A 24,552-nucleotide genomic window follows, 5' to 3' on the forward strand; every position below is an offset into this window, starting at 1 on the left:
CTGCCATCTTTCCCAGAAGTCTGCTTAATGATTTTTGTTGACATGTGTAGCAGACAGCTTCAGGTTTGCTGAGATGAACTTCCAGACCAGACACAGTTATGGAGGAAGGGATACTTATTGAAGCTTACAGATCCAGGGGAAGTTCCATAATGGTAGAAGAAGCTGGCCTGCCTTCACAGATCCAAACCAAGAGAGAAGCACAAGCCTCAAGCCAAAAAGCCACACAGCACAGCACACTTCAGGAACTCCAGCTAGGCACACTTTGCATATCTTTAGATTGAAATCTGAACCCACCACCACACTTTAAGATCAACCCAGTGGCACTGCCTCCAGCCAGGTGGCTGCAGATGCAAACTACAAACAGTAAAGAACTGTATATACTGGGGGCCATCTATTCAAACCACCACAAAATGGGATATATAATTCCATATCACCATTATATTTCAGAAAAATGAGACATTTACAGACTTTTTTTAACCTTCTGGAAAGTGGGTTGATTACATACATATTATATATTTAGTGCTTATATTTACAACTTGGTAAAAAATATTTTCGAGAGCTGTGAAGATGGTTAAGTGGGCATATTGCTCACTGTGCAAATGTGAAAACCTGAGTTCAGATTCTCATATCCCATGTAAAGCCAGGTGCACAAATTGGCACAGATATGTGGAGGATTTTTTGCAACAGCTTGAGGCTCTGATATATCCATTTTTCTCTCTCTCTGCTGGATGTGGTGGCACATGCCTTTAATCCCAGCACTTGGGAAGCTGATGTAGGAGGATCACAGTAAGTTTGAGATCAGCTTGATACTGACTAGATGGGGAATTCCAGGTTAGCCTGGGGCTAGAGTGATAGAGTGCGACCTTACCCTGAAAAATCAAAAACAAAATAAATACAATACTTTTGAGAAATAATTTCTTTTAATCACACACTAAAAAAAAAAAAAAAGAAAAGAAAAGAAGGGGTATTCCTTAAGAATAGTTTTTCTTTAGAAAGGTAGAAATTTGACAACTTTATAAAGTATTTTTAATAACAAAACTTATTTACTTGAAAGTTGATAAAAATAAAATAGTCTTGAAGCATTAAGGCCATTATAGAATTTTAAAGAACTGGAGATAGTGGTATGGGTCTGTAGTACCAACACTTAGGAGGCTAAGGCAAGAGGATCATGAGTTTGAGGCTAACCTTGGCTATGTAGGAAGTCAGAGGCCAGCCTGGGCTTTAGAGTGAGACTCCTTTTTCACAAAAGTAAATTAGGGGGCTGGAGAGATGGCTAAGTGTTTAACGTGTTTGCCTGCAAAGCCTAATGTCATGGGTTCAATTCTCTAGTGCCAATGTTTTTAAAGCCAGATGCACAGTGGCACAAGCATCTGGAGTTCATTTGCTGGAGGCCCATTCTATCTATGTGTCTCTCTTCTCACTTCTCTCTCTCTCTTGCTCTCTTTCTCTCTGCTTATTAATAAACAAATGAAAATATTAAAAAGTAAATTAGCTAGATGTTGTACATACGTGTATGTCAGCACTTTGAGGCCATAGTAGAATTGTGAATTCAAGGTCAGCTTGGGTTACATAGCATGACCCTGTCTCAAAAATAAAGAAAGAAAGAAAAAGAAGAAAAGAAGGGCTGTTGTAATGGCTTAGCAGTTAAAGCGTTTGCCAGTGAAGCCTAAGGACCCCAGTCCGATTCCGCAGGATCCATGTAAGCCAGATGCACAAGGGGATGCATTCATCTGGGGTTCATTTGCAGTGGCTCAAGGCCCTGGTGCACCATGCGCCCATTTTCTTTCTCTCTGTCTTCCTCTCTCTCTTCTCTCTGTCAAATAAATAAATAAAATATTTTTAAAAATTAAAAAAAGAGGGCTGGAGAGATGGCTTAGCAGTTAAGCGCTTGCCTATGAAGCCTAAGGACCCCGGTTCAAGGCTCGATTCCTCAGGACCCACGTTAGCCAGATGCACAAGGGGGCGCACACATCTGGAGTTCGTTTGCAGTGGCTAGAAGCCCTGGCGTGCCCATTCTCTCTCTCTCTACCTATCTACCTCTCTCCCTCTCTCTCTCTCTCTGTCACTCTCAATAAATAAAAATGAACAAAAAAATTTAAAAAAATTAAAAAAAGAAAAAGAAGTAGAAAAGTAAGTTTAAAGATACCATATATATGTGTGTGTGTGTGTGTGTGTGTGTGTGTGTGTGTGTGTGTGTGTAATGTTTTACGAGGTAGGTTCTTGCTGTAACCCAGACTGACCTGGAATTCACTCTGTAGTTTCAGGGTAGCTTTGAACTCATAATGACCCTCCTACTTCTTCCTCCAAAGTGCCAGGATTAAAGGCATGCACCACCATGTCCAGCCCTTAAAAACACTATTTTTTGTTTGCACAATAGTTTATCAAATTTTACTCAACATTTTGTTCTTACACTATTGAGGCAAATATGTATCACATAAAGTATTGAGGATCCCTGACCAATTTTGTGGGTTCTAAAACTTATCTTATTAAAACAAATGAACAAGCCAGGCATGGTGGCACACACCTTTAATCTGGGCACTCGGAAGGCAGAGGTAGGAGGATCATAGTGAGGTCAAGGCCACCGTGAGACTACAAAGTGAATTCCAGGTCAGCCTGAGCTAGGGTGAGACCCTAACTTGAGAAACCAAAATAAAAAATAAATAAAACAAATATACAAACAAAAAAACAGGCTTTAGGGCTATCATTTTGTCTTGGTTTGATGCTTTTCTTTTATTTCTGTTTTTTTCTTCTAGTTGTTGTTGTTGTTATTGTTGTTTGAATCAGGGTCTTTCAATGTAGGCTTGCCTCAATCTGTTTTCTTACCTCAGCCTCCTGAAGAATATGCCACCATGCTTGGCTAAGCCACCATTAACAGATTACAAAGCATCCTTAAGAGACCCTCCTCATTCAGGCCTATTCTAAATCAGTTGACATGACATAACCAGGTAGCATGGAAAGATTTAGAAGCCAAGTTCTGCCAACTAACATATATGAGCTCTTGCACAAATCATTCACCCTTAGGTAAGCCTCGGCATTCCCTGTAAAATAAATTAGTACTCTGTGTTCTCCTACTTCCCTCTTTACTCTCTATTGTTTTGACAAACTGCCAATGGATTCTGCAAGCTTTCCCAAAGCAGAGTTCATGTGTCATATCTCCTCCAATGTGAAGACCCTATGGGAAAGTAAAGTAGTTATAGTGAGTGGTTTTAGATTTCTGTTGCTATGAGAAAATGTCTGAGAAAATCAGTTTGAAGGAAGAATGAGTTATTTTGGCTAAGGTTTCAGCAGTTTTGGCTCACAGTCACTTGGATTCATTTTTTCTGGACTTGTCATGAGGATAACATCATGCTAGGAGACATGTGGTGGAGTAAAGCTACTTACCTCACAGGTATGAGGGAGGAGTGGGGAGAACAGGTCACAGATGAAAGATATTCTTCCAAGGCACCTTCACCCCCAGCATATACTTTTTCCAAGTAGGTCCTACCTCCTAAACAGCTTACCTCACAGCTATCAAGGAGCAGAGGGAGAGGATGCCATAGACAAAAGTTACCCTTCAAAGGTACCTTCACCTCTAGCACATACTTTCTCCAAGTAGGTTCTACCTCCTAGTTACCAGTACCACTCAATAACCTGTTGAACTCTGAATCGCAGCACTGATAACTAATGATCCAATCACTTTTCAAAGGCTTCACCTTTGAATACTGCTAAGGGGGGCCCTAGCTTTCAATACATGAGGTTTTGGGGAATATTATTTCACATCCAAATGATAACAGTGAAGGTATAATTTGCCTAAGATGATTCTCTTAGAAAACAAAGTAGACCCCTGTCTTAAACCTCCGTCTCCTCTTTCTGACCCACAGACTTTTAGGAACCCTTTGTTATTCTACCCCTAACCTCCTTCCCTTCCCTTTCCTTCCCTTCCCTTCCCCTTCCCTTTCCCTTCCCCTTCCCTTCCCCTTCCTCTCCCTTTGCCTCCCCTCCCCTCCCTCCCCCTTCCCCTCCCCTTCCCTCCCTTCCCCTTCCCTCCCTTCTTCTCCTCTCCTCTCTTCTCTTCTCCTCTTTTCTTTAACATGGGAACTCAAGCCAACTACATAGCCTGTTGTTCCACTGCCTTCCATTTTTGCAATCATTATGATCCACTCTCAACTACTATGTTACCATGAATTCCTGTGCCACTGAAGTTGGCTAACTGGGACAACCATCAATTGTGACCAAATAACTTGATATCTGTTTTAATGATAGCTGAAGGATATCATAGTATACTTGCCAGTATTCCAAGTACTTTGGACTCTACTTTGACCTGTACAGGGTTCATTATTTTTTCTTACTTCCTTTTCTTTTGTCTTTTTTCATTTTATCTCTTTCACCTTTTTCTTTTCTTTGGTGGTTTGTTTCTCTTTTTCCTTTTTCTTTTTTAAAAATTATTTATTTTTTTTAAATGGCATTTCAAGCAAATGGGCCTAGAAAACAAGCAGGGGTTGCTATCCTAATATTTGACAAGGTAGACTTCAGACCAATGTTGGTCAAGAAAGATAAGGAAGGTCACTTTATATTGATTAAAGGCAGACTCCAAGAGGAGGACATTATAATCCTAAACATATATGCACCTAACATGGGGGCTCCCAAATTCATCAAACAAACATTATTAGAACTAAGGTCAAAGATAACACCAAACACAGTGGTGGTGGGTGACTTTAACACCCCACTCTCATCAACTGACAGGTCATCCTGGAAAAAAATAACCAGAGAGGCATCTGGACTAAATGAGGTCATAGAAGGAATGGACCTAACAGATATATACAGAACCTTTCATCCAAATACTGCAGAATATACATTCTTTTCAGCAGCACATGGAACATTCTCTAAAATACACCATATATTAGGACACAAAGCAAATCTTAACCAATTCAGGAAAATTGAAATAATTCCTTGCATTCTATCTGACCACAATGGAATTAAACTACAAATCAGTAGCAAGAAAGGCTATAGAGCATACACAAAATCATGGGAACTAAACAATACACTACTAAATGATGAATGGGTCAATGAAGAAATCAAGAAGGAAATCAAAAAATTTATAGAGTCAAACAATAATGAGAACACAACATGCCAAAATCTCTGGGACACAATGAAGGCAGTTCTAAGAGGTAAATTTATAGCCTTAAGTGCCAATATTAAGAAATTAGAAAGGTCACAAGTAAACGACCTTATGCTTCACCTTAAAGCCTTGGAAAAAGAAGAACAAGGCAAACCAAAAATCAGTAGATGGGAAGAAATAAAGATCAGGGCAAAAATTAATGAAATATAAACAAGAAAAACACAATGCAAAGAATTAATGAAACAAAGAGTTGGTTCTTTGAAAGGATAAACAAGATTGATAAACCCTTAGCAAATCTGACCAAAAGAAAGAGAGAAGAAACACGATTAATAAAATCAGAGATGAACAAGGTAACATCACAACAGATTCCAGAGAAATTCAAAAAAATCATAGGGACATACTATTAAAGCATATACTCCACAAAGTATGAAAATCTGAAAGAAATGGATGATTTCCTTGATTTATATGACCTACCTAAATCAAAATTAAATCAAAATGAGATTAACCACTTAAATAGACCTATAACAAACATGGAGATTCAAACAGTTATCAATAATCTCCCAATTAAAAAAAGCCCAGGCCCAGATGGATTCACTACTGAATTTTACCAGACCTTTAAGGAAGAGCTAACACCATTGCTTCTTAAGCTTTTACAGGAAAGAGAAAAAGAAGGAATTCTACCAAACTCCTTCTATGAGGCCAGCATCATCCTGATACCAAAACCAGGCAAAAATAGAATAAAAAAAGGAAATTTCAGACCAATCTCCCTCATGAACATAGATGCAGAAATTCTCAACAAAATATTGGTAAACAGAATACAAGAGTATATCAAAAAGATCATTCATCCTTACCAAGTAGGCTTTATCCCAGAGATGCAGAGATGGTTCAATATATGCAAATTTATAAATGTAATACATTATATAAACGGGTTGAAGGACAAAAATCACATGATCATCTCATTGGATGCAGAGAAAGCATTTGACAAAATCCAACATCCTTTGTGATAAAAGTCCTACAGAGACTGGGAATAGAAGGAACATATCTCAATATAATAAAAGCTATTTATGACAAGCCTACAGCCAACATATTACTCAATGGGGAAAAACTGGAAGCTTTTCCACTAAAATCAGGAACAAGACAAAGGGTGTCCACTGCCCCCACTTTTATTTAACATAGTTTTGGAAGTCTTAGCCATAGCAATAAGGCAAGAGACACACATAAAAGGGATACAAATTAGAAAGGAAGAGATCAAGTTATCATTATTTGTAGATGACATGATTCTATACATAAAGGACCGTAAAGACCCTACTAGCAAACTGTTAGAGCTGATCAAAACCTACAGCCGGGCTGGAGAGATAGCTTAGCGGTTAAGCAATTGCCTGTGAAGCCTAAGGACCCTGGTTCGAGGCTTGGTTCCCCAGGTCCCACGTTAGCCAGATGCACAAGGGGGCGCACGCGTCTGGAGTTCGTTTGCAGAGGCTGGAAGCCCTGGTGCGCCCATCCTCTCTCTCTCCCTCTATCTGTCACTCTCAAATAAATAAATAAAAAATGAACAAAAAAAATTAAAAAAAAAACCATACAGCCATGTAGCAGGATACAAAATAAATACACAGAAATCAGTAGCCTTAATATATGCTAACAACAAACACATAGAGGATGAAATCAGAGAATCACTACCATTCACAATTGCATCCAAAAAAATAAAGTACCTTGGAATAAACCTAACCAAGGAAGTAAAGAATCTCTACAATGAGAACTATAAAACACTCAAGCAAGAAATTGCAGAAGACACTAGAAAGTAGAGAAACATCCCTTGTTCCTGGATTGGAAGAATCAATATTGTGAAAATGGCAATCTTACCTAAAGCAATCTGTACATTTAATGCAATTCCTATCAAAATTCCAAAGGCATTCTTCATGGAAATAGAAAAAACAATCCAAAAATTCATTTGGAATCACAAAAATCCTCGAATATCTTAAATATTACTGAGCAACAAAAATAAGGCTGGTGGAATCACCATACCTGATTTTAACCTATACTACAGAGCCATAGTAACAAAAACAGCATGGTACTGGCACAAAAACAGACATGTAGATCAGTGGAACAGAATAGAGGACCCAGATGTAAGCCCAGGTAGCTATAGCCACCTGATGTTCGATAAAAATGCCAAAAATACTCATTGGAGAAGAGACAGCCTCTTCAGCAAATGGTGTTTTGAAAACTGGATATATATCTGCAGAAGGATGAAAATAGATTCTTCTCTGTTGCCATGCACAAGAATTAAGGATTAACCTTAACATCAGACCTGAAAAGCTGAAACTGCTATTGGAAAAAGTAGGGGAAACCCTTCAACATATTGGTCTTGGCAAAGACTTTCTGAATACAACCCCAATTGCTCAGGCAATAAAACCACAGATTAGTCACTGGGACCTCATGAAATTACAGAGATTTTGCACTGCAAAGGACATAGTGAAAAAAGAAAAGAGGCAACCTACAGAATGGGAAAAAATCTTTACCATTCATACATCTGATAGAAGATTAATATCTAGGATATACAAAGAACTCAAAAAGCTAACTAATAAGGAATCAAACAAGCCAATCAAAAAATAGGCTTTGGAGCTAAATAGAGCATTTTCAAAGGAAGAAATACGAATGGCATATAAGCATCTAAAATAATGTTCTATGTCACTAGTTATCAGGGAAATGCAGATTAAAACTACATTGAGATTCCATCTCACTCCTGTCAGATTGGCCACCATCATGAAAACAAATGATCATAAATGTTGGCGTGGATGTGGAACAAGAGGAACCCTTCTACACTGCTGGTGGGAATGCAATCTGGTCCAGCCATTGTGGAAAACAGTGTGGAGGTTCCTAAAACAGCTAAAGATTGATCTACCATATGACCCAGCTATAGCACTCCTAGGCATATATCCAAAGGACTCATCTCATTTCATTAGAAGTACATGCTCTACCATGTTTATTTCTGCTCAATTTATAATAGCTGGGAAATGGAACCAGCCTAGATGTCCCTCAACAGATGAGTGGATAATGAAGATGTGGCACATTTATACAATGGAGTTCTACTCAGCAGTAAAGAAAAATGAAGTTATGAAATTTGCAGAAAAATGGATGGATCTGGAAAGGATTATACTAAGTGAGGTACCCCAGCTCCAGAAAGCGAAGCACCACATGTTCTCGTTCATATGTGGATCCTAGCTACAGATGATTGGGCTTCTGCGTGAGAAGTAAAATACTTAGTAGCAGAGTCCAGTACGTTAAAAAGGAGATATAAAGGGAATAGAAAGGAAGGGAGGAGGGTACTTAATAGTTTGTTATTGTATATATATAAGTACAATGATTGAGATGGCGAGGTAATATGATGGAAAATGGAATTTCAAAGGGGAAAGTGTGTGGGGGGGAGGGAAGGTATTACCATGGGATATTTTTTTATAACCATGGAAAATGTTAATAAATAAATAAATAAATATTTTTAAAAGTTATTTATTTATTTGAGAGAGAGAGAGAGAGAGAGAGAGAGAGAGAGAGAGAGAGAGAGAATGAGCACAGCAGGGCATCCAGCTGCTGCAAATGAACTTCAGATGCATGTGCCACCTTGTGCCTTTGGCTTACATGGGTCCTGGGTAATTGAGCCTGAGTCCTTTGGCCTTGCAGGCATGTGCCTTAACCACTAAGCCATCTCTCCAGCCCTTTTTGTTGTGTTATTAGTTAACAATGCAAAAGGCTATACAAATAAGTATTTATTGAGCACTCATTTTTGGATAGCATATTGGAAAAAGATACAAATCAATGAGTCAATTCTGAATTTTCCAGTTTTCTGTGTACATGGATATGACAGCTCATAGAAGGTGATACTTCTTAACTATTCCTTATTGTATTTCATGGTGAAGCATGAGTATTATAAAAAGTACTCATATGCTGCCCATGTATCCAATGTCTATATGAAGTACAAATATTTTGCTTACAGAAATATCAGTACACTATTTATGTATCTTTTCATTACATATTCAGCTCTCTTCTTTTTAATGCAATCTTTGTACTAATGTTGGCTTTTAAATAAAAATTCAACATAAATCACTTTTTATTAGCAGATAGGATCTTCCTATGTTGTCCATGCTGGCCCTAAACTCTTGGATTAAAGTGCTTATCTGAGAAGTCTAAGGACCCAGGTTCATTTCCCCAGTACCCACATAAGTCAGATGTGTCTGGGCTGTAGCCCCTGGCAGGTTCATTTTCTCCCTCTCAAGTAAATGAAATATTTTAAAAACACATTTCTTAAGTTTTATAATGTCCAAACTTAAAAAAAAATCAGCAATTCAGTATTTGTGTTTTGTGGTATGCATACAGAAACAGCTTCTACCCCGTAATACACTCTGTTCATGCTCAACAGTGAGAGAGGGCACTGGGTCAGTAGTAACATCCTGAAGCCAGCACCTGGCAAGTATGAAGTAGATGAAAGTTATGGTGACTGGAGTGCAAACACTGAAATGTGAGTAGCTTGTGAAGGTCAAAGGAGTAGTCATCTGTGGAAGCAAAAGTGCTTCCAGAAAATATGACATTAATGGATTGGTGATGGAGCCAAGGCTTTAGAAAGGACCCTCAGCCAAAAAGGTTAAAGTGATATGATTTCTGAGTTTGAAGAACAAAAGGGCCATAAATTAAGGCGAGAAATGATGTCTAGAAGCTGGAAACAGCAAAGCACAGATTATTTCCTGAGTCTCCTGAAGGAATGCAACCCTGCTGACATTGACTTCAGCCCCATAGCAGTTTCTGACTTTCAGATCTCTTCAACTGAAGCAAAATATCTGAGTTATCTGAAGTAAACTCGTTTGTGGTAGTTAATTTGAATAACCACAGGAAATTAATACCAAGCAAATATGCTGATTAGCCAATGATGGGTTAGGAATTAAACTTGGATCTCTCTGATTCCCAGCTATGCTCAAACTACTTTGTATAATTAAGAGAGAAATAATTAGCATTCAGTAGCTATTACCAAAGATTTAGTCCTAAAGTCTGAAATGCTTGAGGAAAGAAATGTTACTGTAGAACATTTTAAGGTAGTTTTGTTATCAAATCAGCCTTTCATATATTATAACACCCTGTTAGTGGTTTGTAAGAGAACTTGAAATAAAGGCTAAAAGCAATCTAAATTGAGGAAAGAGTATTATTTCTCCAAATACTTTTCTTCTTCCTGCTTCTATTACTGCTAACACCAAGGCCTACATATTTTCAATTCTTTAATAGCAATAGGTATGTGTGGTATGTGTATGTTTTGGGCACATGTGTATACAGGTGCATGTGCACGTGTTTGAGTATGGAGGCCAAAGGTTTATGTTGAGTCATTAACTCTCCTCTTTATTTACTGAGGCAGGATCTCACTTGAACCCGGAGCTCACCAATTCAGTCCAGGTAGGCAACTTGCCCCAGGAATTCCTGTCTGTGCCTCCAAAGCACTCAGATTACATGTGGTTTGTCATACTCACTAGGCCTTTATGTGAATTCTAGGGATCCGAAGACAGTTCCTCATGTTTGCATTCAAAGCACTTTATCCACCAAGCCATGTCCCCAGCCTCTAGATGATGTACTTTACATACATCAAGGTTATATGATGTTTTAGCCACATTAATACTTTAATGAAGACCTTGAGTACACTTTATTGCTATTAGGTCTTTCTAAGTAGAATAAATGGAAAAAGTGAGGAGAAGAAAAGAAAAACCAGCAGTATCTGATATGTTTGAGACCATGTACAACTGTCTTTGCGTAACTGGATATTTAAATTCAAGTCTGGAACAAGTTATATTCAAAGTCCACCCTGACCTGATGTCTGATTTACATTCCCAAGGGTATTAAAAAATCCCTGAACCAAGTCATAGCACATGGCTTTTCTGTTTTGTTTTGTTTTTCCAGGTAAGGTCTCACTCTACCCGAGGCTGACCTGGAACTCACTATGGAGTCTCAGGGTGGCCTTAAACTCATGGCGATCTTCCTACCTCTGCCTCCCAAGTGCTGGGACTAAAGGTGTGAGCCACCATGCCTGGCTTGGCTTTTCTGTTTTATTTTCACTTTCTGACTTTTACTGTATTCTAATAAACCCTTGCTTCATTTGCCCTCTGTTGTCTGTAGTCATCATTCTTCACAGGTTGCAAGACAACAAATTTGAGAGCCACTGGCTTTGGAGTTTTGGTAACCATTTGGTGCCAGTGCTCTAACTCCTCAGTGAGGCCCACCCAGAGCTGAGAAAGACCCACTGCTCTTAAAACCTGCAACAATTTCCATTAGGATGGTGACAATGAAAATTACACTAACAATGGCATTGTTAAATCACTGTACTTAAAAAACATGAAAAAGCCGGGCGTGGTGGCATACCCCTTTAATCCCAGCACTTGGGAGGCAGAGGTAGGAGAATCCATGAGTTAGAGGCCACCCTGAGACTCCATGGTGAATTCCAGGTCAGCCTGGGTTAGATTGAGACCCTACCTCAGGGGGGGAAAAAAAATGAAGAAGCTAGGCATGGTGGCACTACCTTTAATCCCAGCATTTAGGAAGCTCTATTATGAGGATTGCTGTGAGTCTGAGACCAGCCCAGTTCCAAGTCAGCCTGGGCTAGAATTAGACCCTGCCACAAAAACAAACAAACAACAACAACAAAAAGCCAAGAACAAGTAAAAAATAAGAAGAGAAAAAACTAAAAAAGAACATGGGGAGTTGTTGGTATGAAAACATATACTCACACAAAAGCTTGTACATGAACATTTATAGTAGTAGTATTTAAAAATATCAAGAGGGCTGGAGAGATGGCTTAGTGATTAAGGTGCTTGCCTACAAAGCCAAAGGACCCAGGTTCAACTCCCCAGGACCCAAGTAAGCCAGATGCACAAGGGGGCACATGCATCTGGAGTTCATTTGCAGTGGCTGGAGGGCCTGGCACACCCATTCTCTTTTACTCTAGCTGCCTATTTTTCTCTCTCTCTCAAATAAATAAAAATATTAAAAAAGAATCAAAAGATAAGCCAGGTGTGGAGGCACATAGCTTATAATGCTAGCACTTGGAAGTTGGAGGCAGGAGAATGGAGAGATTCAAGGTCATCCCCCACTACATAGTGAGTTCAAGGCCAGTTTTGAGACAGTGTGTCAAAAAATGATGGCAATATTCACCTGATGAATAAACGAAATATGGTATGGTTAAATATTGTCAGCTTGGCAAAAGATAGAGGTACTGAAATATGCTAAAACATAGATGAATCTGAAGAACACAACTGAAAGAATGTCAGTGACAACAGGTCACACGTGTATGGTTCTGTTTAGCAATAAGGAATATTTTCTGAGGTATAAAATCATCAGTTACCCAAACACTTCCCCTAGGTTGCAGGGGGTAGGGGCAAATTTTAATTAATGGCCACCCAAATCAGTGATTACTGCTAAAATGTGTCCATTTTATGGAACAGTGTTCAAGTGCTGTTGGTAGTGGTGGCACTTTTTTTTTCTGCAAAGCCACAGGAGATAGTGCAATGGATTTTTAAAATTGAATTTATCTTTGTATCCAGCATAGTTTAATTTGCTTTTGGTTGCTGCTTCCTACAGTGACCTTCTACGCATCACTCTCATTAAAATGATAAGAGAATATCATATACATATTTCTTCAACATGTATCTTTTAGATAATTTATGTTAGAGATCTGTCCCATAGATTAGGACTTTTTACTATACCTCATTACTTGTTAGAAAATCATAAACCTGGCCTGTAGAGATGGCTTAGCAGTTAAGATGCTTGCCTGCAAAGCAAAGCACCTTGGTTTGATTCCCCAGGACCCACATAAGCCAGATGCTCAAGGTGGTGCATGCATCTGGAGTTTGTTTGCAGTGGCTGGAGGCCCTGGTGTACCACCTCCCTGTTAAATAAATAAAAATAAAAAAAGCAACAAATCTTAGCAGTAAGATAGGTGGAGGTTGAAATGAGGACTCACAATAATTTTCTACTTTTTATATTAAATTTTATCCAGACTGTCTATAAAGGTCTTTTCAACTCATGGTATATTAGGTAAGAGCTACAATGGAATAAAAATGAATGATTTTTATGTCAACTTTAAAAAGTTGACTATTTACAAGTTTACCTCTAGGGAAAATGTTTCATTTATTCCCCACCACACCAGGTTTTATGTGTTGCTGGGGACTGAATCCAGGGCTTCAAGCATGTTAAGCAATCATTCTACCGATTGAGCTACATCCTCACCTTAAATATGAATCAACTTAAAATTTTTTTGTTTATTTTTATTTATTTATTTGAGAGTGAGACAGGCATAGAGAGAAAGAGGCAGAGAGAGAGAGAGAGAGAGAGAGAGAGAGAGAGAGAGAGAGAGAATATGGGCGTGCCAGGGCCTCCAGCCACTGCAAACGAACTCCAGACGCGTGCGCCCCCTTGTGCATCTGGCTAACGTGGGTCCTGGGGAGTCGAGCCTCGAACTGGGGAACTTAGGCTTCATAGGCAAGAGCTTAACCGCTAAGCCATCTCTCCAACCCATGAATCAACTTTTAAAGAAGTGCCAAGATTCACTAAGAAAAAGAAGTACAATGCAAGGTTTTGAGAAGCTTCTTCAGTTTAGGAATATATCTTAGAAGCAAATACTAATATTCAGAACACCTCAAACATACTATGAACAAAAGTTCCCTATCATACTGTCAAAAATTACTATTACAAATTCATAGTCCTTAAAGTGAAATCTTTTTGGCTAGATATTTCAGAATTTTGAACGAAGATTTCTATTTATTTTGCAATACATCCAGCAAGCTGCCCTACTGTGAAAATTGTAATTATTTTTACCAAATTCTTCAGTTACACACAGCCTCAACTCAATCCAGCCCAGATTTACTATTATAGGAATTAAGGAAGACAGATTAGGGACTGGGGCTTTTAATGGTTTGTGAATTTGAAATCAATTTTTAAATTTAGTAACTAGTTCAGAGCCAGCCAGTAAAATTTTGATGTTTTTTTTTTCCTTTCAAGAAAATCAAACAGTGGAAGGATGAAATCGAAACAGTGTATTTAAGATTAAAAAGAAACAGTTTATTTAGGAAATGAAAAATGGATTGACCAGTGAAAAGTAATCTGAGCGCACTCTTCATTTGGAATGTAGAACCTGCCCAACTGTTTGTTTTTTTTTTTTTAAAGACATTTTTGGCAGTGATAAAAACATCAGAGCAGCTCCAAGTTTCTGGAGACTTTCAAGGACTTTAGGTAACTTGAATTGTTTGATCGGGCAGGACGTAGTCAATGAGCGTGCCTCAGGCTGGGCAAAGTTCAGCCTCAGAGAAGGTAAAGAGGTCATGGGAGGGGGCGGGGAGGCAGTGTGGTCGTTGTTATTTTGCCACCACTTACTTACACAAGAAAATCCCTTTCTAAAACTCTAGTGTATAAATTCGTGCATGGACGACGCAGAAAGAATAGCACAGGCAGGGGTGGGGTGACTGGGCACGTGAAGTGGAAAGGAATCAGGGTAGCAGTGCTTCTGAGCCGTAGGTTTCAAGTCCATTCCCGACCGTCGGGCACTTGGGTGGGCGGAGCGTGGCGCGCCCAGGGCTCCTTACATCATCACCATGTCAAGTCGTCGACCTCAGGGGCAGGAAGCTGCTTCAGAGATTTCGGAATGCTCATCCAAAGTCCAGCACACGTCCTCAGGCCCGCAGCCCACCACACAGCTGGAGCCCCAGAGTCCAACGGGGCGTCAGATTGGCGAGGGCTGAACCAGGTCCCAGGGCAGCGCAGGCCCCGTCAGGCTTCAAGCACAGGGTGGGACCCTCGCGGCTTTCCGTCCAATCCCTTTCCCCGACGCGCGCGGGGCGGGACCCTCGCGGCTTTCCGTCCAATTCGCTCTTGAGTGCAGAAAGGAACTTGCAGGTCTGCGAAGCTGTCTGTCGGCGCTGGAGGCGTGGAGTCGTTCGGTCCTTTCACCCCGCTGCTCTAGGCCGAGGGAAGCTGAGTTGTGTAGGACCGGGTGAAGTCGAGCAGAAGCGCATAGGTGCCCGGGTGTGGTGTCCTCAGGCATCTGCCTGTGGGGTCTTTTGGGCGACGCTGGCCGGTCGTGGTGCTTGACTGGATGTTGTTCCCCACTTGCTGTTGTCCTGAGAGTGCAGAGCTGGCCGGGGTGGCTGGGAGCGGGGTGTGCTTAGATCCCCGCCGCTCGCTCGGATCCCAGGCACCGGAAGATACCTCGTGTCCCTGAGGTTCCTTTAATGGAGAGAGTGGCTGCCTAGCAGAAGCTAGCCTGGAGTAATTTAAACTTGCTCTCTCTCTAGTAGATTACATTCTGCGTCTCCAGTGATTTATGATAGTTTGTGTTTTGGGGCCGTCCATACCTTGATTGTCTTCCACCTTTTAGCAGCCTTTGTTGTTCATTTTTTAGTTAATCTTATTTCTTCTTTTTCACAGTTAAGCCTCTGTGTCTCAAATCGGAATTGTTGCAACTGGCTCCTGGCAGTGCTAAGCAGTTCATCTTGGTTTATTGGTATGTGACAGTCTACTTCCTAACTGTGTTGGTTCTCTTCCACTTGCGTGAATTCATATTGCTTCCAGGAAGTCTGCCGTAGTTAAATCTATTGTCGTCATTTACTTAATGCTATTAGAATTATTTAATTTAGTTTTTGATGAATCGAGTAATTCATAATTTCAATTTTAATGTAATAATTCATATTTTAAAATATACTTTATTTGAAAGAGAGAAAGTATGGACAGGCCAGAGCTTCTAGCCACTGCAAACGAATTCCAGACACATGCCCACCGTGTGCATCTGGCTTATGTGGGTACTGGGGAGTGGAACCTGGGTCCTTAAGGCTTTGCAGGCATGCACCCCAACTGCTAAGCCATCTCTTCAGCCCAATAATCCATATTTTTAATGCTACATGTTGACACATTAAGCACAATAGTGGGTATGAAATTAGTACTCTTATTCCCTGTTTTCTAGTCTATTAAGTGACATAGAGGTAAACAGAGAACAGTGGCTCTTTTCTGTATTAGTTTTTTATTGCTGCCATCATGGATTAACAGAGATTTACCAACACAGATTTATAATTTCATAGCTCTTGTAGACAGGAAAGCTGGGTGGGTTTATCTGGGTATCTACATAGACTCTCACAGTCCATATTTATGTAGATCTGGGTTATTGGTTGCTGTTGGAGACTCCGAGGAGAGTTCTCTTCCAGATTCAAATTGTTGGCATAATTTAGTTCCTATGCACTTGGAGCAGAGTGGAGGAACTCATTTTCTTATTGTCTGTTAGCACTGCCTCTTCGTCCTTAAGTCCACTGTTGTCTTCCAAGTCACCAACAGCATCTGTGCCTGAAAGGGTCAGGTGATTAGATTAGGTCCACCTGGACAAACCCTATTTTGTTTTATTTTATTTATTTTCAAATTTTGAAGAATATGTATTTATTTGTGAGTGGAAAGGTGGGGGAGGGAATGAGCACACCAGGGCCTTTTGTCACTGAAATGAACAGATGTATGCATTACTTTGTGCATATGGCTTTACATGGGTTCTGGGCATTTGAACCCAGGTTGGTAAATTTTGCAAGTAAGCACCCTAAGCCATTGAGCCATCTCCCAACCCCCAAAGCCCCTATTTTAAAGTCAGTTCTATAGCTGATAACCTAATCACAATGACAGGAGTAATTATCTCCTTAAAATCACAACTTCTGGATATTAGATAGGGTAGAATTTGAGGTCATTTGTAGAAATTTCACCCACTATTATCCATAGTGTTGGATTAGTTCTATGACATTAATTTATGGGCATTAAAAAACCTCTGACTTTAGTTATATGGTACATCCAATATATTCAAAGATAAAGGAATTCAGTTAAAGTTACTTGCCTAGCACTATGGCTAGAAGATGGATAAGTCTATATTTGGTACTAGATCTACATTTCCCTTAGGTTCAAAGTCATGCTTTCTGATACTCAGAATGGTATGTACTTGTAGCCTTTAGAAAAAGGAAGATATTCAGGAGCTATATGATTATTCTTTCTTTTGGATTGTTTGTTTATATTAATGGTAAACTTAGCTTTTCTCCATAACAAAGCTAAGAATACAAGGGTACAATGGCGTGAGTAAAATAAGAGTTTTTTGTTGTTGTTTTGCTAAAACAGAGCAGCCTCACTGTTAGTCAGATCTTAAACTCCCAGCTTCAAATGATCTCCTGTGTCATCCTTCTGAGGAGCTTCACCTATAGGAACATATTTTCATGCCCAGTCCATTTTTTATTCTCTCTAGCAAGAATTCAGGGCCAGTAAGGATGATTCTGACAGCCTTAATAAGTGGCTTCTGTAAAAGGATTCAAAGTGCTTGTTTGAAAAGTCTCTATCTGGCAAGCACTGAAAATGTGGGAAAGAGCAGGGAAACCATATGCAATGCTTTTTAGAAGGACAGTACTTTTTGGAGGGGACATATATCACAAGGCCACTCTGTGCTCCATGGGAGAATAGAGGCAATATAGCTAGATTGCTGTATGCCCAGCAAAAATTCAAGATTCTATTAAGAAAGGGGAATAAAGGTATTAATTGAAAGCATCTGCCCTGCCTTAGTTTCAGATAATATTTAATTTTGTAATCTATGAATGGAATATTCTGTTTGACTTTGCTGTTTTCACAAGAAATAATTTAAGGAGCAGGAAATTTTTATTCAGTATGGATAGTCCTTTTATTAATAGTTATTATAATAGGAATTTTAAAGGCTTCTTTGAGAAATCTTATATATATCCTATATACACATATATATCTTACTCATATTTGGGGTGAGTTTGATTTTGATGAAAATAACCAATATATGTGGAACATATTCAAAATTGCTTTGTGACACTGAAAATCAATCTAATTAGGCCCTAACTGACCCACATAGTGAAGCATACTCTAATATTCTGTAACTCAACAGCTAAACAACTCCTATCTTTTCATAGTTCTGTCTCTCAGCCATAACCCTTTTCTCTATATCCAATCCTACTCACCGATCAAGACTTTCTTCAGGTTTCCTAAACACCTATAATGTTGCCTTGTATAGAGGTTATGGAGTAAATTGATAGAGGTTTGAGTGGTTGTATGGCCTCCTGGACACATCACCAAATTTGATGGGGTTTTCCTATGTAAAACTGTCAAAAAATATCCCCTACAGAGGTCTCATGTTTTCTGTAAATACTGCATTGTCTGGCAAATAGTAGGTGTTCAGTAAATGGTGACTTCTAGTTTCACTGATCAAGCTTTGATTTTTAGCATGTCACATTTTATTTATTAAAATTGGTTTTCTTTATCTGACAAACTTAGAAATCCCATAGGAATTAGGAGCAAGTACTAAATAGGCAGGGTCTCTAACACTGGTTTAATGAATGGGAACCAGCGTTTGGAAGAGTATTTATGAGACTGAAGCTGTGAGAGCTGTTTCTTATTTTATTCTTTAGTTTTCCCATTCTGATTGTATCATGGAAAACCAATTGTCTAAATCAGTTGAAGAGCGAACATTCCAGTACCAAGATACTCTTCCATCATTGCCTGTTCCTTCACTTGAAGAGTCACTGAAAAAGTACCTTGAATCAGGTATGTGCATCATCTTTTAGTGTACATGAATGTTGTTAGTAATATAGATTCTGTTAGAGGCTGATGAGGGTCTGGTTTCTGCTTCTTACTAAACATTTTTTTTTAATTTTTTATTTATTTATTTGAGAGTGACAGACACAGAGAGAAAGACAGATAGAGAGAGAGAGAGAGAGAGAGAGAGAGAGAGAGAATGGGCGCACCAGGGCTTCCAGCCTCTGCAAACGAACTCCAGATGCGTGCGCCCCCTTGTGCATCTGGCTAACGTGGGACCTGGGGAACCGAGCCTCGAACTAGGGTCCTTAGGCTTCACAGGCAAGCACTTAACTGCTAAGCCATCTCTCCAGCCCTGGTTTCTGCTTCTTAATTGAAGTATCTTTAAAATATGCTGAACTTTTTTTCTCTTATAATTTCCATAGTTTGAAAACCCTAGTACTAATAGATTGTCAGTGTAAAATGTATGGTTTTATTGTTGCCTGCCCCCCCCCCCCCCACCAATGTCTGACTGCTGATCTCACAACAAAATAAACAAAAAATAAAAAACCCACAATCATTCTTCATGAGCTATCCTGCCTCTTTGGGACACTACCCTGGGGGTGCTGTGCATCTCCCCACCCCTAATGCTTGGCCAGTCTGCTTCAAGATGCTCCTCTCTGCTGTGGCATAGAGGCAGTGCCAGACCCTCAAGGACAGTCTGATAGTGGTGTGGTGTCTTCTGTTCACTGGGCACAGTTAGCTGTCAAAAACACCTGGGATGGGGCAAGCAATCTCTCTCCCACTTTATGGGAGAAATGTACACTGCATACTCTGAGAGGATAATTGCCCAATCCTAGCACAAGCTTGAACCTTTCACCAGCACCACTTTATCTCCATATCAATCTACTGATGTCCATTACCTTGGAAGCTTCTGGACACTGCTGGGAAGAAACCAGGGTAATCTGGTCTTAGCATCTACCTAAGCCCAAATATTCTGCACATTAGAAGGGAACCAATAAATTTGCAATTCAACCTCTGCCCCTCCATGGTCCTCACCTGCAGAAACCTGGCTACTCTGTTAGGGAAGCAGCTATTACAGTTCCTATGGGATCTTCCTTCTTAACACCTGGCACAGAAAGACTCATCCATATCTCTGATCTACCCATTTGGTAAAGCACTGGTCAGCATTTAAGCCTTCCTGATACTATAAAGCACAGCCTTTGGCTTTACAATTTATTTTTCCCTTGATAAGTCTAGCTTGACACAAATCTTGCCACATTTGATTTCAAGTGACCAGAGGAGGTCCCTTTTTCTGCTTTTCCTTTTCTCATCTTCTGATTGCCTTAGTGCTTTACAAACCCAGTGTATATGCTGATCAGAGTCATTCATATCTGTCAGCCTCTGCTGCCTCATAAAGATCATGACCCATCACAGAGCTCAGCAAAGCAACAAAAGCTATGACAGTTGTTTGTCAGATCAGAGAGTAACATGTAGAATGCTACCTGCATATCATTTACTCATTTTCATTTTACAGCATTTTGCATTGTTACTTTTCAGCCAGTTTTACATTGTGAGTTCTATTATAATTTATTGCACTGTGGTGATATTTAACAATATTTTTTACATATCCAGTCACTATATTTATATAAAAATATCAGGTGATTTAGACGTTCCTTATGTCTAACTTCTTTAATCATATTTTTTCTTTATAGTAATGCCATTTGCAAATGAAGAAGAATATAAGAAAACTGAAGAAATAGTTCAAAAATTTCAAAATGGAGTTGGAGAAAAATTGCACCAGAAATTACTTGAAAGGGCAAAAGGAAAACGAAATTGGGTATTTATTTAAATGTACTTATAATTGATAACTTGATGATGCTTAAAGCAAGAGAATTAAAAACATAGTAGGCTAGGGAGATAGCTCAGTTAGTAAGGTACTTGCATTGCAATCATGAAGAACTGAGTTTAATCCTCAGAATCCTCAAAAAAGAAAAGCAAGACATACTCTTACATACATATAATCCCAGCACTGGGAAAATGAAGAAAGGTGGATCCCTGGAGCTCGCAGATCAGCCAGTCTGACCTACTTTAGGTATAGTCTAGTGAGAGACCTAGTCTCAAAACAGGTGAGCAGCACCTGAAAAACAATACCTAAGGTTGTTCTCTTGCCTCCATACTCATGAGCACATACATGTATTCACACACACAATACTTAGCTTTCATTATTAAGTCATCACTTTAAAAATCTTGTAGTTGTCATGAGCATTTGAAAGAATGGATGGATCATGTAATGAGAGTTTTGTGTTACAACTGGGCCCTTTGAATTTGTCAGCTCAACCACTTTTTCTCTAGTACATGATTTAGAGGGCAAGTTTCCATAATTAACAAACATTACATTCGTCTAAAAATGAACTCAAAGTTCTATAGATAAACTATATGATCTTTTTATGAGCTGATTATTTACATTCCTACTGAACTTAGCTTTTATATGTAAAATGATTTGACAGTTATTATGACAATAACATTTTCCACTTTGAGATTTCTTTGTTCTCAATTTTGAGCCTTAGTGATTTTAATTTAAATGGGGGTAAGGGTTACTAAATTGTTAGTACTTTTACTCAGGTCTTTTGGAATTATAGGCTATAAGTGCAACTTAAAAAAAAGAACTCTAGGCTTAGTGGTTAAGGCATTTGCCTATAAAGCAAAAGGACCTCAGTTCAGTTCTCTAGGACCCACGTAAGCCAGATGTACATGCATCTGTGCATGTGTCTAGAGTTCCTTTGCAGTGGCTGGAGGCCCTGTAGTGCCCATTCTTTCTTTCCCTCTGCCTCTTTCTCTCAAATAAATAAATAAAAATAAAGTTAATAAAAAAATTCTAGATCACTTGATTAGATTTGCCTCCTTATGCATGAAAATCAGCTGCTTATAGTGGAAGGGGGACACATGAAAGTAATGTCAGTGAAAACTCAATGAGTTTTTTAAGCGTCCTAAAAAGTCTTGTGTTTCTGCTTTAGTATTTCAGTTTTTGTTTGAAAAAGAATAACAAATGCCTTAGTAACATCATTAGATGAGGCATTATTAAAAGTCTATTACACTTTAGGACACATCTCAGTACCTTCTTGGATGCTTGTAATGTCAGTGTGATGATCTGTCTGAAGGTAGCTTTTCAGTGCTTTCTCTTCTTATCTTTTTGATAGAGTAGTTGAGTCAAATAATATTTGAGGTCTTATAGTTCTAAAAGGGGGATGTTATTACAGTAGCTCTTTTCAATATTTATGATGATTTAGAACAAGAAAATATGTCTTTGCTAGCAGTTGTACATCCAGGTATTTTGTTTGAAGAACATTAGGCTGATCTTCTTAATTTCTTTTAGATGGAAGAATGGTGGCTGAATACTGCCTACCTGGATGTTCGCATGCCATCACAACTGAATGTCAACTTTGCAGGTCCTTCTGGCCTTTTTGAACACTTATGGCCTCCAAAGGAAGGCACTCAGCTAGAAAGAGGAAGTGTGATTCTTTGGCATAACTTGTGTTACTGGCAGCTGCTAAGAAAGTAAGGATACTTAATGTGAATTTTTTTTTGTTGTTGTTTGTTTGTTTGTTTTTTGGAGGTAGGTTGTCACTCTAGCCCAAGCTGACCTGGAACTCACTATGTAGTCTTAGGGTGGCCTTGAACACCAACAAGTGCCACCATGCCCAGAAAAATTTAAAAAAAAATTATTTTTATTTGTAAGGACACACAGAAAATGAATGCACCAGGGCCTTTTGCCAGTATACAAGAACTCCACATATATCCGCTACTTTGAGCATCTGGCTTTACATGGGTACTGAGGAATTGAAACTGGGCTGTAAGACTTTGCCTTTAACTGCTGAGCCATCTCTCCAGCCCATTTAGTAATAGATTTACCTGAGCTCTCAGATTGTAAAATTTTGAGAAGCTTGATTTACTTTGGGGGAAAATAATGCAGTTTTAATGGTTTAATTTCTAAATTTAATAACGACTGCTTGACTAAAATACTTTTTTGATAGAGAAAAAGTGCCTGTACATAAATCTGGAAATACTCCTCTAGATATGCATCAGTTTCGAATGCTGTTTTCTACCTGCAAGGTTCCAGGAATTACTAGAGATTCAATTATGAATTATTTTAGGACTGGTAAGTAAAGACATAGATACTTTTTTTTTTTTTTAACGTAAAGGTATTGGGATTTAAGTAGTTTGGGTTAGTTACAGTAATTTTACTATGATGGTATGGGAAAAACACTTTTGGTGAATGGTCCTTCATAAATCAAAAGCTTCCTATGAATCTTAATTTTGACACATTGTCATTAGTTTGTATATAACATATGGGAATGGATTTTCTAAACTGTTTTACTGAGTTCTGAGGCAATTGATATGCTGAATTAAAGAGTAATGAATCAGAATAGTAAGGAAATTGTAGACCATGGTCAGTATGCTTCTTTTTCAGCCATCCTTATTTGAATAGTCTTGGGACCTTACATGTTCATATCAAGTTCCATTTTTTTTTTTTTTTTGTGACTATTCTGGATATTTTTCCCATGCATGCGGTAAAAGCCTAGGACCATGCTTCTTGGAGGCATAGGAGTTCAGGTTGACTCATCATATTTTTTAAATTTAATTTTTTAAAATTAATTAATTTATTTATTTGAGAGAGAGGCAGATAGAACAAGACACAGGGTGAGGGTAGAGATTGCGCATGCCAGGACCTCCAGCCACTGCAAACAAACTCCAGATACATGTGCCACCTCGTGCTTGTGGTTTATGTGGGTCCTGGAGAATTGAACCAGGGTCATTTGGCTTTGCAGGCAAGCACTTTAACCATTAAGCCATCTATCTCTCCAGACTGACTCATCATATTTTTGTTCTGACTGTCAGTATGTGGTAGTTTCTACTTACTATCTTAGCATAGGAAACTCTGCTGTGGCAACTACTGATTTCTAGTTACTTCAGAAATTTTCATATTTTATGAATTTAGAGATAGTTTATAATATATATTTACTTTTCTGTGGAATTTAACTCCTCTGTAAATTTCTTGCAATGCTTACTGTACTTAATGTCCTTCAGCCTGCACCACTGCTTTGATGTTGCAGATGTAATAATTAAAAGACCAGGAAAACAAGGTCATTTATGACAAAAGTTTAATGTTCAAATATGAATGGAAAATATGAACAGGCAAAAGCTGATATAAGAGTAGTATTAGCAAAGAAAGAAATATGTAAACCAGGTAAGAAAGCAAAGTCAGCAGACGTGGATTCAAATTTAATCTTTACCTAATAGGTATGTCCTTCAGTAACTTTTTAAAGTTGTAATATATAAATGGTGATCTTTAATCATATGTCTCAATACAATGGTTTAAGCTACCATGATTATTCTTGAACTTGAATGTAGGTAAAGATGAAGATGAAGCTGAGATAAGGAGTAAATGTAAAATAAAATCAAGTGCCTAATGGTAAATTCTAGATAGAGACTTCAAGTAAGATAAGTAAATGCATTATTGTTTTTTATTTTTTATTTTTTAATTTTTATTAGCATTTTCCATGATTATAAAAAAATATCCCATGGTACTTCCCTCCTCCCCCCACTTTCTCCTTTGAAATTCCATTCTCCATCATATCATTATTGTTTTAGATTAGATAGTCAAGGAAGGACTCTGAAGGTCTCAGTAACAAGATAGACCAGTACATTTTTTCTTGCTTTTTGTTTTGTTCAGTTTCTGTTTGTTTTTGGTTTTGTTTATATTATATTGAGGTCATCATCCCATAGCAGGGAAAAACGTGGCACATTAAAGGGGCAGTTTGAACAGAGTAGAATAGACAAGACAGATAGAAGCAGGTGGAAAAACTGACTAGAGGCTAGGTGGTATAGTATGT

The 24,552-nt window shown here is 38.7% G+C and overlaps 1 protein-coding gene across 4 annotated transcripts in view; it reads left to right on the forward strand.

Annotated features, from left to right (window-relative positions):
* Nucleotides 1-14,771: 14,771 nt before the first annotated feature.
* Nucleotides 14,772-24,552, forward strand: part of Crot (carnitine O-octanoyltransferase) — a 35,530-nt gene continuing 25,749 nt past the window's right edge. Inside the window, exons 1-6 of one of the 4 annotated variants that reach the window (XM_045160914.1) lie at nt 14,772-14,902; nt 15,542-15,617; nt 18,553-18,688; nt 20,374-20,498; nt 22,035-22,216; nt 22,693-22,817. In XM_045160914.1, the coding sequence (XP_045016849.1) occupies nt 18,574-18,688; nt 20,374-20,498; nt 22,035-22,216; nt 22,693-22,817 (547 nt within the window). In that variant the 5' untranslated portion in view covers nt 14,772-14,902; nt 15,542-15,617; nt 18,553-18,573. Of the gene's footprint in view, nt 14,903-14,976; nt 15,140-15,541; nt 15,618-18,552; nt 18,689-20,373; nt 20,499-22,034; nt 22,217-22,692; nt 22,818-24,552 lie in introns of those variants that run through there. The other 3 variants (XM_004662297.2, XM_045160913.1, XM_045160915.1) reach the window with 3 other exon arrangements.

The sequence above is a fragment of the Jaculus jaculus genome, chromosome 10 (genome assembly GCF_020740685.1).
Source record: "Jaculus jaculus isolate mJacJac1 chromosome 10, mJacJac1.mat.Y.cur, whole genome shotgun sequence".
NCBI classification, from domain to species: Eukaryota; Metazoa; Chordata; class Mammalia; order Rodentia; family Dipodidae; genus Jaculus; species Jaculus jaculus.